Source organism: Camelina sativa, chromosome 9, assembly GCF_030686135.1.
Source record: "Camelina sativa cultivar CO46 ecotype springtype chromosome 9, ASM3068613v1".
NCBI classification, from domain to species: Eukaryota; Viridiplantae; Streptophyta; class Magnoliopsida; order Brassicales; family Brassicaceae; genus Camelina; species Camelina sativa.
The window spans coordinates 27,710,361-27,726,828 of record NC_141888.1 but is presented as its reverse complement, the minus strand read 5'-3'; the positions used below and the strand labels follow the sequence as shown (position 1 = coordinate 27,726,828).

At 40.2% G+C, this 16,468-nt stretch overlaps 1 protein-coding gene and 1 pseudogene across 1 annotated transcript; one reads left to right on the top strand and one right to left on the bottom strand.

Moving 5' to 3' along the window:
• Positions 1–4,079: 4,079 nt before the first annotated feature.
• Positions 4,080–4,904, bottom strand: LOC147938871 (uncharacterized). Its single transcript, XM_087465788.1, has 3 exons — positions 4,677–4,904; positions 4,499–4,610; positions 4,080–4,441 (listed from the first exon to the last, which is right to left on the bottom strand). Exons 1-3 carry the CDS (start codon positions 4,902–4,904, stop codon positions 4,080–4,082), a joined length of 702 nt encoding a protein of 233 aa, XP_087321914.1.
• Positions 4,905–7,427: 2,523 nt separating this feature from the next.
• LOC104715529 (uncharacterized) lies at positions 7,428–10,430 on the top strand (annotated as a pseudogene).
• The last annotated feature ends 6,038 nt before the right edge of the window (positions 10,431–16,468 follow it).

Genomic DNA, 16,468 nt, shown 5'->3' with positions numbered 1-16,468 from the left:
AATTTTAAATAAGTTTAGTTTGCATACAGAGTCAACATATATATAGTAGGGATTTTTGCCATTTATGCTGTTATGAATATAGAGTTTAGGGATAAAGCTCTTGTGTATTCTTATTGATTATTCTCAAGGTTACATGCATATATATAGTAGAGTACAAGTCTAGACTTAAACCGACATAAGGAAGGAATGGCCGAATAAGGCTTCGGCTAATGGGCCGAAGGTGTGCGGACTGAGTATAGCCGATGGACCGAGACTCCATGGATAATATGTGGGCCGGTCTAGTGAGTCCACTAAGTGTTTCACAACACTCCCCCTTGGACGAAACGACCGTGCCTATGTTGGATGGGATCGCTGCAATGTGCTTAGGGGATGCTGCCTCATTAAAACCTTACCAGGAAAACCCATTGGGACAAAACCTTGGTGAACAAAAAAGAGTACAGCACACATTGCTCCCCCTGTTTCAAACATCACTCTAAGTTCCTAAGTCTCCGCATCCCAATCTGGTGCGCGAGCTTCTTGAACGTTGTTGTCGGTAGCGATTTGGTGAAGAGATCGGCTGAGTTATCACTTGACTGAACTTGCACTATAAGAACTTCTCCGGCCTTTTGTAGTTCATGTGTATGGAAGAACTTCGGTAATATGTGCTTCGTCCGATCTCCCTTGATGTAACCTTCCTTGAGCTGTGCGATGCATGCTGTGTTATCTTCATAAATTACGGTTGCCTCTTTGCTGTCTTCCAATCCACTGTCTGTCCGAATATGCTGAGTCATGGACCGCAACCAAACACATTCACGGCTGGCTTCATGCATTGCTAGTATCTCTGTGTGATTTGATGATGTGGCTACAAAAGTTTGCTTCATAGAACGCCAAGAGATTGCTGTACCACCGTGTGTAAACACATAGCCTGTTTGTGATTTCCCATTGTGTGGATCGGATAGATAACCTGCATCAGCAAAACCAACTAAACCATCTATGTTATAGTTAGTGTAATATAGACCAAAGTCTGTCGTACCCTGTAGGTATCACAGAACATGTTTTATACCATTCCAGTGCCTTATGGTCGGACAAGAACTATATCTTGCTAGGAGGTTCACGGCAAAACTTATGTCTGGTCTAGTGTGGCTAGCCAAGAACATTAACGCTCCTATAGCACTGAGGTAAGGCACTTCAGGTCCGAGAACTTCTTCATCGGCCTTCTTAGGAGCAAATGGATCTTTATCAACATCTGTGCTTCTCACAACCATGGGGCTAGTCAATGGGTGAGCTTGCTCCATATTAAACCTCTTGAGTACCTTTTCTATATATTCCTTTTGATGCACAAGGATACCATTGTTTCTGTACTCAAGCTGCAATCCCAAACAAAATTTTGTCTTGCCTAGGTCTTTCATCTCAAATTCTTTCTTGAGGTATTCTACAGTTTGGGCGATTTCCCCAGAGGTTCCAAGGATGTTTAAATCATCCACATAGACTGCTATTATCACAAATCCTTTGTTTGCAAACTTCTTTATAAATATACATGGACTGATGGGGTCATTCCTATAGCCTTTCTTTGCCAAAAATTCGCTAAGTCTATTATACCACATTCGACCACTCTGTTTCAGTCCATAAAACAATTTGTCTAGCCTTATGCAGTACTGTTCTCGAGAACCACTCTTATCTTTGAGTTCTATTCCCTCTGGTAATCTCATATAGATTTCATTATCCAGTGGACCATATAAGTAAGCAGTTACAGCATCCATTAACCGCAAATCCAGTTTTTCTCTTACAGCCAGACTTATTAGATATCTAAAAGTCGTTGCATCCATCACAGGGGAGTATGTCTCCTCATAATCTATTCCTGGTCTTTGAGAGAATCCTTGTGCTACAAGCCGTGCTTTGTATCTCACAATTTCATTCTTCTCATTTCTCTTTCTTACAAAGACCCACTTATGTCCAACTGGTTTAATTTCAGGTGTTATCCTTAAGATCGGACCAAACACACTTCTCTTCTTCAAAGAGTTTAACTCCACATCAATAGCTTCTTTCCATCTAAGCCAATCTTTGCTTTGAGTGCACTCTAATATAGATGTGGGTTCTAGATCCTCATTTAGCTCAAGTGCTACCTTGTATGCGAATATATCATCGATGTCGACATCCTTACGATTCCAAGTAATTCTAGACATGCTATAATTTATTGAAATCTCATTATTATCAATATTCTCAGGACCTAGAGGTTCAGCGTCCTGAACCCCATCCGGCTCCTTATCATTTGCTGCGGCCATGTCTGTACTCTCGGTAATTCCCTGAACCTCGGTCTGTTTTGCACCCTTAGACTTTCGAGGATTTTTATCTTTGGAACCTAATGGTCTACCTCGTTTCAAACGGGTTTTAGACTCTGTTTCAATGCACTCTAATATTGAACATCAATTCGTACTGGTGCATTGCAAGCTGGTATGTACGATTTTGTCACTCTCTTTGGGTCAGCAAAGGAATCTGGCAATTGATTAGCTAGCTGCTGTAAATGTATAATCTTTTGAACCTCTGCATCACATGCTAGAGTTCGAGGATCTTGCCAATTTAAGGATGTTTGATTCCATGTTAATTTCTTGACCAGCTTGCTAGTCTCACCACACAATACAGGGAATTCGGACTCAATAAATTGACAGTCCGTGTATCTGGCCTTAAATAAATCTCCTGTGAGTGGCTCGAGATACTTTATGATGGTGGGAGACTCATATCCAACATATATTCCCATCCTCCTCTGAGGTCCCATCTTAGTTCTCTGTGGTGGAGCAATCAGTACATAAACGGCACAACCGTATGTTTTGAGATGGGATATGTCTGGCTCATGACCCGTTAATAGTTGGGATAGTGAATATTTGTGTTCACTAGATGGCCTGATGCGCATGAGCTCTGCTGCATGCAATACTGCGTGTCCCCAAGCCGACACAGGGAGCTTCGATCTCATTAACAATGGTCGAGCTATCATTTGTATTCGTTTAATGAAGGACTCAGCCAGTCCGTTTTGTGTATGGACATGTGCCACATGATGTTCCACACTCACCCCCATGGACATACAATAATCATTAAACGCTTGGGATGTGAATTCACCAGCATTATCTAGACGTATAGTCTTAAGTGGAAAGTCTGGAAAGTGTGCTCTTAGCCTTATAATTTGAGCCAACATCTTTGCAAATGCAAGGTTTCTTGTAGATAACAAGCAAACGTGCGACCATCTGGTTGATGCATCTATCATCACCATAAAATATCTAAACGTCCCACTAAATGGGTGTATTGGTCCACATATATCACCTTGTATCCTTTCCAGAAAGTTTAAAGTCTCTCTTGTGACTTTTACTGGTGAAGGCCTTATAACAAGTTTCCCTTGTGCGCATGCTACACACGTGAGATGTTTAGGGATAACTTTCCTTTCGCTTAGGTTGTGCCCATTCGAACTCTTAATCAGTTTACGCATCATGTTCGAACCCGGGTGGCCTAGCCGGTCATGCCATAAAGTGAACTGTTCATTAAACATTCTATGCTTTGCCAAGTTAGCCTCTATCATGTTAAGCTTAGCATGGTATAAACCAGTGGCTAGTGCAGGTATAGTCTCTAGGACCTTCTTTTGTCCTTTTACATTTTCTGTAATATATAGGAACTCTCTAGTTCCTTCACCCTTGGTTTCCACATGATAACAATTTAATCTTATATCTTTAAAGCTCAACAAGTTTCTCTTGGAGCTGGGTGAATATAAGGCATCACTTAATTCAATATGTGTGCCATTAGGCAACAAAATGTGAGCCTGGCCGTAGCCCTCTATAAGGTTTGCTATACCCGCAATTGTACTAACATTGGCATTTTTCATGGTGAGGTTTATAAAATATCTTTTATCTCTTAAAATAGTGTGGCTGGATCCACTGTCCACCACTAGTTCACTCATATACTCAGCCATGTCTATATAAAACAACATTTGTGTTTTAATTCAATAAGGCAAATAATTTATAAAATAAATCCTTGAATTTAAACCAAATCAATTATCCAATACATAGAAATAAATCAAAGCATAAAAGCATAGTTTTAAACCAAAATAAAACCGAAAATCATTCATCCTCTTTAAGGAGATCGGAAGTCTCTAGGGAGTCATCATTCTCATGATCGAAGTCTCCTTCATCATCGAGATGCACCAAGTTGGCTTCTGGGTTTTTCTTCAAACTTTCTTGGTATGCATCAATAAGATGTTTGGGAGTTCTGCAGTTTCTCATCCAGTGGTTAGACATACCACATCGGTGACAAACCGATTTTGCCTTAGCTTGTGGCTTGGAAATACCACGGCCTCTACCACCACGCCCGCGGCTAGCTTGGCCTCCTCGACCACCACGTCCTCTGCCACCATGGCCACGGCCGTAGTGTCTCTCTCTGTGGACGTAGTTGGTCTCTTTAGGCTCTTTAGGCTCCTTAGGCTCTGCAGCACTTTTCTTTCCCAAATCAACTTTGTGTGCTTCTGGTAATGGGGCTGTACCAGGAGGTCTCATAGCACTATTCATCAGCAACAGTTCATTGTTCTGCTCAGCTAGCAGTAACACCTCATTGAGTGCCCCATACTCGACATACTTTGTTTGCCGGTATTGTTGCTAAAGAACCATGTTGTTAGGACTAAAGGTAGACAAAGTCTTATCGATTAGCTCCTTTTCTGTTACCACAGTACCACACAGCCTAAGGACTGAGACAATCCTAAAAAGCTCAGAATTATTTTTGTCCAGGGTTTTGAAATCCTGGATCCTTAGGTGTTTCCAATCATACTCGGCCTTTGGAAGGAGCACCGTCTTTTGGTGCCCGTATCTGTGTTTAAGCGTTGTCCAAAGGTCGAGAGGATCTTCAATGTATAGGTACTGGTTCTTGAGACTCTCAGCAATGTGGTGATGCATGTGCTAGATACACTTATTCTTTTGCTTGTCCGAGGACTTATCACCCTCTTCGACGCACTCGAACAAGTCTTTTGACTTCAGGTTGATCTTGGTGTTCATTGCCCATAGCAAGTAGTTGTCACCAGAAGCATTCAAGACTGTATAGTCTAAGCTCTTGAGGCTTGCCATCTGCATATAACAGAAATAGACATCCGAATATTAGCATGCGATATTTGAGATCGAACCATGCATTCAATCAATAGGACACGCGATATTTGAGATCGAACCATGCCTTAGGCCATGCGATATTTAAGATCGAACCATGCCTTGCCATATTTGGTTTTTTGGTTTAAATTCATGCATGCAACAAAAGCAAATAGTCTAAGCATGTAACAATTTTAGATAGGATTTCCTTTTTCTTAAGTTTCCTATTTAGTCTAGGATTTAATATCTTAATACTTTGGATAATTGCTAAATTAATTTAGGAACTTATCCTAATGTTTTAATTCCGAAAATATATGTTTTTCATGTTTATGGATATCTAACAAAATTTTCTCTTGATCGGATTCAATCCTAGAACAAGACTAATTCATGCAGCCGATTTTCTAACATTCTATACATGGCCCGATTTCAATTTATGATGCATGAAACAATCCAAGTTTATCATCCTAGAACAGCTTGATCAAATTCTATCTTATGATCCTAACAACATATAGTTCTAGGTTCTTATGCAACACAACAATTCAAGCAACTTTAAACAATCAATTCCGATTTTAAGCTTGACAAAGTTTGGTGCAATTATCAATCAATCTAACAACCTAACAATCCGATTTTAAGTCTTAGGATTTATGGAATTTAAACTTTGTTAGATTGTGTACTTGGATGTTTTAGGGTCCGATAGTTTTAAGGTTCAATTCGGTCATAGGGTTTTAAGAGGGTTCGATATTGTTTACCTTAACACCACAAGGATTCTGACCGGATATGATCTGGGAGCTAAAGACCTCAGATATCTCACGAACCTCGAACCTCGAACAGCTTCCACGAACCACGAACTGCTTCCCGCAAACTCGAACTGCTTCCCGCGAACAACTCCTTGCGCGCGAACTCACCCCCGAACCAAGTAACCACAAACCTCGATAAGGTTTTGAGAAGATCTCGATCACGAGCTAAGGATGCTCGTGTATCAATAGAAAAAAACTTTGAGACCAAGAGAAGATCTCGAAGGAGATGAAGAACAAGAGGCGGTTTAGGGTTTTAGGGAAGAAGAGAGAATCGGCGGCTGCCTTTAGGGTTTTTAGGGTTTGAGGCTATCGTGCTGATAACGTGTTATGAATATAGAGTTTAGGGATAAAGCTCTTGTGTATTCTTATTGATTATTCTCAAGGTTACATGCATATATATAGTAGAGTACAAGTCTAGGCTTAAACCGACATAAGGAAGTAATGGCCGAGTAAGGCTTCGGCTAATGGACCGAAGGTGTGCGGACTGAGTATAGCCGATGGACCGAGACTCCATGGATAATATGTGGGCCGGTCTAGTGAGTCCACTAAGTGTTTCACAACATATGCCATATTTTCTGTAATTGTTTTGCAATGTGCCATATTCAAAAAACATTTTCAAATCTGCCATATTCAATAAACATGGCAGTATAAGTTTTACTAGATTACCCTCCTTATTACATTATTTCGACGGCGGCACGATGAGAGGGGACGGGCGCGTGGAGAAAATATGAGCGAGTTGAAGAGGGCGCGTGGTTAGAAGCTGAGCGAGTTAACGCGGCAGTCTGGAAGTTGTAAAGAATATGTGTAAAATTGTGGACAAATATAATTATCAACGAGGTGTAAAATTTCCCGAGAATCAATAAAGCTATTATGGACAAATATAATTATAGACGAAGTGTTAAATTGGTGGACATAAATCCGTGGACTACATACAATGTAGACAAGATACAATATCGAGAAAAGTAAGTGACGAATATAATTATAGACGAAGTGTAAAAGTGGTGGACTTTTAGTAATCCTATTTGAAGTTGTCTACCAAACATAATTCCGTGGACAAGATACATTGTAGACAATAAACCATGTGGAGATAAGTTAGTGAATGGTATGAATTACTAATAGACCCTCCAAATTGGCGGGATTAAAAGTGTAGTTGAGCGGCCTCATTAGCGATTGACAAGACGTCTAGTTAATGCCTATGGGTTGGATAATAGGGTGTTTGTTGAATAATTTGCAGAGGATCCTGTTATTTTAAGATTGTGAGAAATTGGACCAAAAAAATTCAACCTGGAAACCAAGAGTTGGAGGAGGTGATTTTTTAAGAGACGACCGTCGTGAGGATTTGTATGGTGGTGGTGGACAAAAATTTGACGGAGAAGCTTTACGTGTTGTCCTCCGAGGCAGCCATATAAGGTATAGTCGTCCGCCATAAATGATGGTGGTTGGGGAGATGTACAGGTTCTCTCAATAAATATCGTGGGACTTATATAAAGGTGTAATTTCGAATTTTGTTTCATGGTTTTTGGCAGGACTTAGGGTTTAAAACATGAAGAAACCATATGTGCCCTTCGTGGCAAATGGGAATGTTGTGAAACCGGAGAATGGAAATTTTTCCCTGCCCATGGTGAAATGGGAAGATGTGTGCCATATGGAATTGAAACATGTTTCCGGGAGTTTGAAACATGCATAAAAACGTTTTTCGTTTAAACAAGGAGTATAGCGTTTTTTTGACTATTTGTGATTCTTCAGGGGAAACAGGGCCATTAAGTAATGGGAAAATGCCCCCTGTTATAGTAAGCAACAATGTCGAGTTGGCGCTATTGAAAAGGAGAAATAGTCAATTTGTTGGGATGAGGCTGTATGTTACAGTTAAGGAAGTTGTGGAGGCTGATGTGTGCGGAGTGGAAGAAGAAGGTCTTTCGGATGATGTCCTGATAGCGTATCTGGAAGGATTAGAAGCACAGGAAAAAGGTGATAGAGTCGACGGTGTAGCGATTGGACAAGAAGGGCTAAAGTCGCACGATGAAGATCAAGAAAGAGCGTCAACTTTTATGGATGACTATATGTCTACAAGGTTGTCGTCCACCACGACATTATTGGAGAATGATGGTGGACAAATCGAAGGTCGTCCAAACAAGCCGATGAGTAATATGATGGTATGTTCTTGGGGTCCAGCTTGAGTAACGCTGTGATAGATTTAAGCGTTGACAGGACAAGTGAAATTCATGCGTCACAGACCAACTTGTCGACGGAAGACAGCCTGGTAGAAGATGAAATTAGGTCAACGAATACATTTACTAATGATGAAGATATGAGGGATGTAGAAGGATCTGTTTATGTTTCTGATGATGAGCCAGATTACAATTTCGATGAGTGGAGTGAGAGAATTAACAACGATTATCCACTTGACTGGGATCCTTACGCAGGAACGGGTACAGTGGAGGGTGTTGTGCCTGTTGAAGGAGAGACGGCAATAGGAGACATTGGGTTGAGGATGGGTGATGAATTAGATGTGTTTAGGGAGGGTTTAGGCAATAATAATGTTTTGGAAGAAAACCCAAGAACAGGTAGCCAGGACAGCATTGGGGATGAGGAGTTTGAGAGAGCTAGATCTGCAATACTTGACGTTCATGACCCCTTGCTGTTGGAAGATGCTCCACCATTTCATGATAATGTAAAAGGTGTGCCACGCCAGGAGAGAAACATGGACCTTAAAAGAGAAGAAGATTCAATTTATATATGACGAATTTTTGAAAGCAAGGGAGCCCTTCGACAAGCACTGTGTGTATATGCCATGAAAAGGCTATTTAAATTTATAATTTGGAAGTCGGACAAAGGCCAGGTCATTGCAACATGCGTGGACAAGAACTGTGGTTGGCGAGTATATGCAACCAACCACCCGAATTCGCTCAATGTGGAAATCAAGACTGTATGCTTGAAACATAGCTGTGATGTTTCGTCCAGGTCTAAATATGGGGATAAAGCGACAGCAAGGATTTTGTCCGAATTAATACAAGCAAAATTTGCAAATGGGAAGAGAGGTCCACGAGCGTGTGATATACCTGAGATGGTGCTGGCGGAGCAAAACGTTACAATTTCCTATATGAAAGCATGGAACACATAGGAATTGGCCATGAATGCTGCCCGTGGGAATGAAGAAGAAGGTTATCGTTTTTTGGCAACATATTTTCATTTGGTTGCGTCCACGAATCCAGGGACTATCTACGATATTCAGACATGCGTTGATAAAAAAGGGAACACTAAGTTTAAATATTTATTTTTTGCGTTTGGTGCGTCCATCAGCGGGTTTAAGTATCTGAGAAAAGTTATTGTCATTGACGGATCAGCTATGAAAGGTAAATACAAATGATGTTTGGTTGCTGCAAGTGGCCAAGATTGGAATATGCAGATCTTCCCCCTCGCTTTTGGAGTGGTCGAAGTGGAGAATGATAGTGGTTGGTTATGGTTTATTAAACATTTACAACAGTTTGTTCCTGACGAAGAAGATTTGGTATTTGTATCAGACAGACATCCATCCATTTACTCTGCACTTGGCAAGGTTTATCCACTAGCCCACCATGTCGCATGTGCAGTCCACCTTTTTAGGAATGTGAAGCATAAATTTAAATGCGGTGGACTTGCTAGCATGGTTTCAAAAGCTGCAAGGGCATACACAGTAGGTGATTTCGAGTACTGGTGGAAAGAAATTGAGGACCGGAAGCCAGCTTGTGCCGTCTATCTTAGAGAAATTGGTTTGTCTCATTGGACTCTTTCTCACTTCTCTGGAAATCGGTACAATGTAATGAGTAGCAACATCTCTGAGTCCCTAAATGCAGCAATGGTTAGGGCGGTGGATTACCCTATTGTTTTGATGGTAGAATTCATAAAAGCTATGTTGATGAGGTGGTTTTGGTGTAGGAGGACAAAAGCACGTAAAACGAAGACAAGATGTACACCAGAAATGGAAGAAATGTTGATAGACCACTTAGAAGCGTCGGTGGATTGTGCTGTATCATCCGCCAGTGATTGGATATATCAAGTTAACGACGGAATCGGTTGTGTTTTTACAGTAGATCTGGAGAATAAAACATGTACCTGCAGGCGGTTTGACGTGCTCAAGATTCCTTGTTGTCACGCTTTGGCAGCCTCACAAGTTGGGGGAGTTGATAAGTACACTTTGGTTGATGAAAATTATTTTGTAGGTCCGTGGATCAACAAGTACAAGGGTATAATTATGCCAGTCCCTAATGAGAAAGACACGGTTGTCCCAGAAACATGTACGGAGGTTGATGTGAATCCACCAAACACAAAAAGAGGTGGTGGAAGACCACGTAAAAAAAAGGATACCATCTCAGGGGGAAGGGTATCACGTAAGTAGTGTAAATTCTCTCTATACTTCAGACTTTGGACTTTTTGTTTACTTAGCTAACATGTTATAATCATTGTTTAACAGGGCAAGCAAAAAGGAGGAAAGCAGAAGAAAATCCGTAAATGTGGCAGATGCAATAAAGTTGGCCACAACAGGAAGACATGCTCCACTCTTATATGAAAGGGGTGGCTGCCATTTTAAAGTTTGCTGACGAAAATGTGTGCCACTCAAATGTATTTCGGGGGGGTTGTTAACGGTTGTTAGCATATTAAGTTTTGAGGACACCTTACTTTTATCTATAGATGTCTACCAATCGTGTGATGGACAAATTAAGTTGATAGACAACTGAATTTTATTAATAGATGTCTACCAATCGTGTGATGGACAACTTAATGGTATGTTTTAGTTGTCTACATTTTAAATGATAGACAACTTAATATCAATTGAATTTGTCAACAACTTAATGGTATGTTTTACTTGTCAACCCTTTAATTGATAGACAACTTAATATCAATTAAATTAGTCAACTAGTCGTGTGATGGACAAGTTGATACGTTAAGTTGTCTACAAATCACACGATAGACAACTTAAAAAGTCGGACAAACAGCAATACTACGATGGACAACTTTTAATAAGTAGGTAGACAACATTCATAATAACGTTGTCTACCTATCAATTGATAGACAACTTAATAAACAGCAATACTACGATGGACAACTTTTACTAAGTACGTAGACAACATTCACAATAATGGACATACATATGATAGGACATACATATATAGATAGACAACATTCATAATGGACATACATCTGATCGACGAATGGGAGATGAACAAAGACGTCGAAATAGTTTAACAAGGGAGATGAACGACCAACTTAGTTTAAGAAGACCTGTCCCGTGGACAAACGCTACAAATAAAACTATGGACTTCTTGAATGCATAATAAAGGGTGGCAACCAAGACAAAGAGGAGAAACCCAATCGCAACCCCTAGGAGAACATGAAACGTACTGTTTCGTGTTACAGCTAATCCAGAATAGTTTGACCCTTGGTTTTTGATGTTCCCCCTCACTTCATCCAGTAGCTCCGTGTAGCCATCAACTGTGGGACGGATTTGATGCCTCAGTTCCCTCATTTCTTGACCCAGGAATTTGACTTCAGCCAACATCCTTGACGGTTCGATGGTTTCGCCACCAGGTCCTAGAGTGAGGTACGATATATGGTCCTCCTGTTGAAGAATCTTCATGTGGAGGTCGTGAATCTCGTCTAAGACAGCTTTTTCCCAGGACTTGACGAGATGAAGGCCACCGTCCTAACCAAGATGGAAAACAGTATTTTAGCAGAGATTAGTAGATCTACTTTGTATAAAATAGTGGTTGGGGCTTACCGTGTAATTTTCATACGTGTAGAATAAGCGGCTGTGGCCATTATTGATCTCTGGTTCCAGAAACAAGGCACCACCAAAGTTACACTTCTTAGGGATCCCAAATTTTCCGCTACGTCGGTCTCGGGAATTGATTGACGAGGCGGATGAGGCAGATGAGGAAGAGGGTTAGCTATAGCTATAACGACTCATTCTCAGGAGAACTTGTTTGCAGTTGATTCTCTTAGTTCTCAGGGAGGAAAAAATTAGGGTAATAATGTAGGAGATATTAATTTTTTGTAGGTGTTATCGGTATTAACAAAAAATATAAATAAATAAAAGAGAGATCTCTATTAACCAGTTCTGACAACACGCAAAGGGTTTGATTTAGTACAGTGCATAGTGCATACAAGTAGGTTGATGGACCCCATCTTATAATAAACGTACACAATTTAATTGTTTAAACGATTAATGTTGTCACAATGTCAATTAAGTTCTTGTAGACAAAAGTAGACAACATTATAAAGAACAGACAACATTAAGAACGGACAACATTAAAAAGAAGGACAACATTAAAACGGACAACACATAAATAGAAGGCACAAGAAGCATTGTTTAAGGTATTAGGAACAATTGTTTAAACCTTTGGCATCGCCACCAAGTGTAGCATGTCGGACACCTGTTGCAGGGACAACACTTCGCGCAAATGCTTCTACATCTTTCACCATCTCGACAGTTTTTTCGAAGCTCTCACAGTAGATGAGTCGCAAAGTAATATACCCTCAACAATTACAATTAGCGCCAATTGCAACCTCCTTGCGCCATCCATTTTCTTCGACTTTGGAAACCTCTTGTCTAGCTTCAACATATTAACAATCTCTTGTATAGTATATGAGTTGTTAGGTCCTAAAAGAGACTTACAGTAAGGTTCATCACCTTCCCCCGGATTCTGCAATTTGGCAATTTCATTTTGACTTGGCAATTGGTCGTAGTTCAAACCAGTGACAATAGCAAACTCTTTGAGTGAAAATCGTATGGGATGACCGCCAAATACAAACCAGAGCTCATTTCTCTTCTTAGTAAGAATCGATCAACAAAGTATTTGATGGACCAGTTTTCCTGACAGCAAACTCTTCCTTACTGGTAGGCGGAACAAACAACCAAAGGAAGACGACTTAAGCCAATCAAACTCTTTCGTCTCATCCAAGACTTCAACAATGTCAAGGAGATACTCTGGTTTCGAGTAAGAGTTAATACGTCCTTTCTGAGGATAGCGATCAGCTGCGAATAGGCGAGGAGGCAACGTTTCGTTATTAGTCCGCAAGACTGTCGGTGTGGGGTTCAGATTCCTGTTAAAAGAGAGACAGGTACTTAAAACGAAGTATGTAAAAGTTCTACGAAGGATAATAATGATGGTGGACAACATTGTCCTTCTTAATAGACAATATCTAATACGAAAACGTAATAGACAATAAAGTTGGTGATAGACAACTTAATAGACAATATCTAGTACAATAGCGGTAGACAACAGTGACCAAAGGACAATAAAGTTGGTGAAAAAGAGGACAACAATGTAATAGACAATCTGTAAGGTAATATATGAAAATGTAATAGACAACATTGACTGGTAGAAATATATGAAAATGTAATAGACAATATGTAAAGGACGATAGACTACAACAATGTAGGGAGCAAAGTATACGGTAGACATGTTATGGTGGACAAAATTAAAATTCATTATTCTCGTCCACATTCCTTATAATGGACAACATATACGATATTGACAGATCTGGTCCACAATATGATGAAAACCTAGCCCGCTGTGGTCCACTAGAATTGAGAAATTTTTTTTGAATATGCTTACCCTTCGGCTCCTTCGGCTGTGTTGTCGACGGAATCAGAGGCATCTGTTGGACGACTGTGACATAATTGAAAGATTATAAGTGAATTATAATTGAAAGAGATCCGTTATATCTATAAATATATAACGGCGGGAAATAATGAAAAAAGTACCCTCCGACGACAGCCAAGAGAGTAGAGAAACTCATAGCCGCGAAGGCGAAGTGATTTCCGGCGGAAATAAGTGACGAAGGAGATATTCAGTGACGAGGACCGGCGGCTATGACAGAAGATTTGACTTAGTAGAGACGAGTATACGGAGTGAGGAAAGGCGATTACCGGAGACGACGTTTGAGTTTTACAAAGGAGTTAGTTTTTAATTTTTTCAATATTTTAGTCGAAGGTTAATTGGGTAATTTGACTCCACACCCAATGCCATCGAGATGGCAGATTTCAAAAGGCTTTAGCGTATATGGCAGATTTGATAACTTTATTCACTGTACATGGCACATTTGTTAGATTTCTCTATATAGTAACAGCTAAATAAAAAGGGAAATAAAGTTGACACATATGCAAAAGACACTACAAAAATCAAGGTAGAAGGCGTCAGTTATTTAACGTCATAAGTTAAATCGACGTTAAAAGTTTAAGTGGGAAGCAATATAAGACCATCTACACCGGTCATACTCAGACAGTTACTCAGTCATTAAACATAAATAAATAATAATAAAAGAGGAAAGAAGGTGAGAAAATGAAGGAGAGAGAAGAGAAACGATTCTTCAAGAAGTAATTGTAGTACCGTTTCTCAGACACATGTCACATAATTAGTAGTTAATTTTTTTTCCTGATTTAATCTTTAAATAAATATTCATATTATATTAAAATAATATATATAGAGTAACCCATTTGGTTTTAACCAGTGGAGGAGACTCTTGCTTTTAACCCTCTCGGCGCCGGTGGAGCTTCTGCTCGCCGGCGTCGAGATAATTTCACTATCACCTCCTTTTGTTTCGAGATCCTGCTCTTGTTGTTTTTCTTTTCAAGTTCTCCTCCTAGTTTTTCATTATTTTTTTCAAGCTTTTCAAGCCATTTTGAACTCTTTATATCCGATGGCTGTTTATCAATCAAAGGATAGAAGCGGTTTCCGGTGAATTCCCTCTCTCAACATGTATTCGCAGCACCAAAACAAAAGCTTCTGAAATTCAGCGAGTTACAAAAGTTAGTGCAGTACTTACAGATGAATGGCTCCTGAAGTAATGAATTGATTATTTCCAGACCTAAATCTTCTTTTTGTAACATATCAGTTCATAATTTTATGTTTTATATCCACAGGTATGTAGCCCTGAGCCACTCAAAATTGGAGGGAAGAAACAGTATGACCACAAAGTGGAATCCAGCTTTGCACTAATTTTCTGGGCATTGTAGACTAATCAAACACCATTCAGTGGGATAAATAGGGCTTCTCTGTTCTCTATTTTGTGAAATAGGCAATTTATTAAATGTTACAAATCAACACTTTTAACTTGAAATTGGAGAGGAGTTAAAGATTATGGACCTTCTTAATTTTCCTTCTAGGGCAAGAGACCAAGCTGTAAAGGTATAGAGAACACAACACACACTATAAAACCCTTGGAACGCGCCAAGCGAACGCTTTATTTAATCTTATAAAATCTTCCGTTTCTTACAAGACTTGAACCTAAGCTTACTCTCTTATCTATCTAACACAACACCCCGTGTAGATCTAAAAGAGTTAAAAACACACACTCTCCTTCAAGGCTTTTTGTTTCTTGAAGGTTTACAATTCTCACCACTTTATCCCCACGAGTGCTGACTCTTTTTGTGGCTAGCCCTCGTCTCTTTATACCCTACACAAATGATCTCTAACCTAGATCTTTGTGAATCCCTAACTAAAAGAAAATATTCTTTATCCTAAAAAATATCCTACCTTATCTCTCTCGATCAAATATACTCTCAATATTTACGTGTATATCTTGATCCTCTACTTTCTTCCTTCCCACGCATCTTGTCACGGCATCCATAATATTTCTCCACGTCAGTCCATCAGCCACGTCAGCAAATCAGCACTCTGAGACACTTCACAGGCTCCTGTCGTCTTCAGAGCTCTGATGCACTTTCAATCTCCCCCTTTTTGACTGAATCTTGCCACACAAGCAACCATCGCATTTAACCTGTCAACAACAGAAACAACCAGCAACAACCAACAACCAGACACAACTGCACTCACAGTGCATCACAGCTTACAAAAGCATCAGAAGATTAAATGACCAGCAAGTAAGCATTTCAACCAGGCATAAAGCTCAGATAAACCAGAACCAGTCTCAAAACCCAAACAAACCAAGTTCAAAGCAAAGAAAAATGAGCAGGAGTATAACATCAGAACCAATAAACAATAAACAGAAAAACAACAGCTCCCCCACAGCTCAAACTCCCCCTCAAGCATCTGAATCAGACTCATCTCCCCCTGCTTGGTGGACACAGATTAGTCAAAAATGTCAACATACACACGAAGGAATAGCCAGAGATGTGACAACTTACCAGCGCCCAAGGCGTCTTGCAGAATTTGAATAGCCAACCGGATGGCTTTACGCTCTGCGGATGAACCACTACGAATAGTCTTCTCTGCGGGCCGTGACACAGTCTTCTTTCCCTTTGTCATTTTCGCGTCTTGTTGCTGAAGACTCGGAACAGGGCGCTGAGCTTCCAGGAGCTGATGAATAAGGCTGGGAAAAGGTAGACAAAACCCTGACTGAGCTTGCAGGCCCAATTGTATGATCTGCTCATAGATCATTCTCCTAAAATCAAACGGAATGCGATGCATGATCATGTAGATTACCATGGCTCTGTTCGCTGAAATGTACCCTGTATTCACCGTGGGAGACCAGTTGCTGCAGCAAATCTTATGCAAATCCTTGATCACTGGGTCCTTGATTGCCGTCGACACCAGCTTGCAGGTCTTCACTTGACCACCAGATAGAAAGAGCGCAAGATACTCC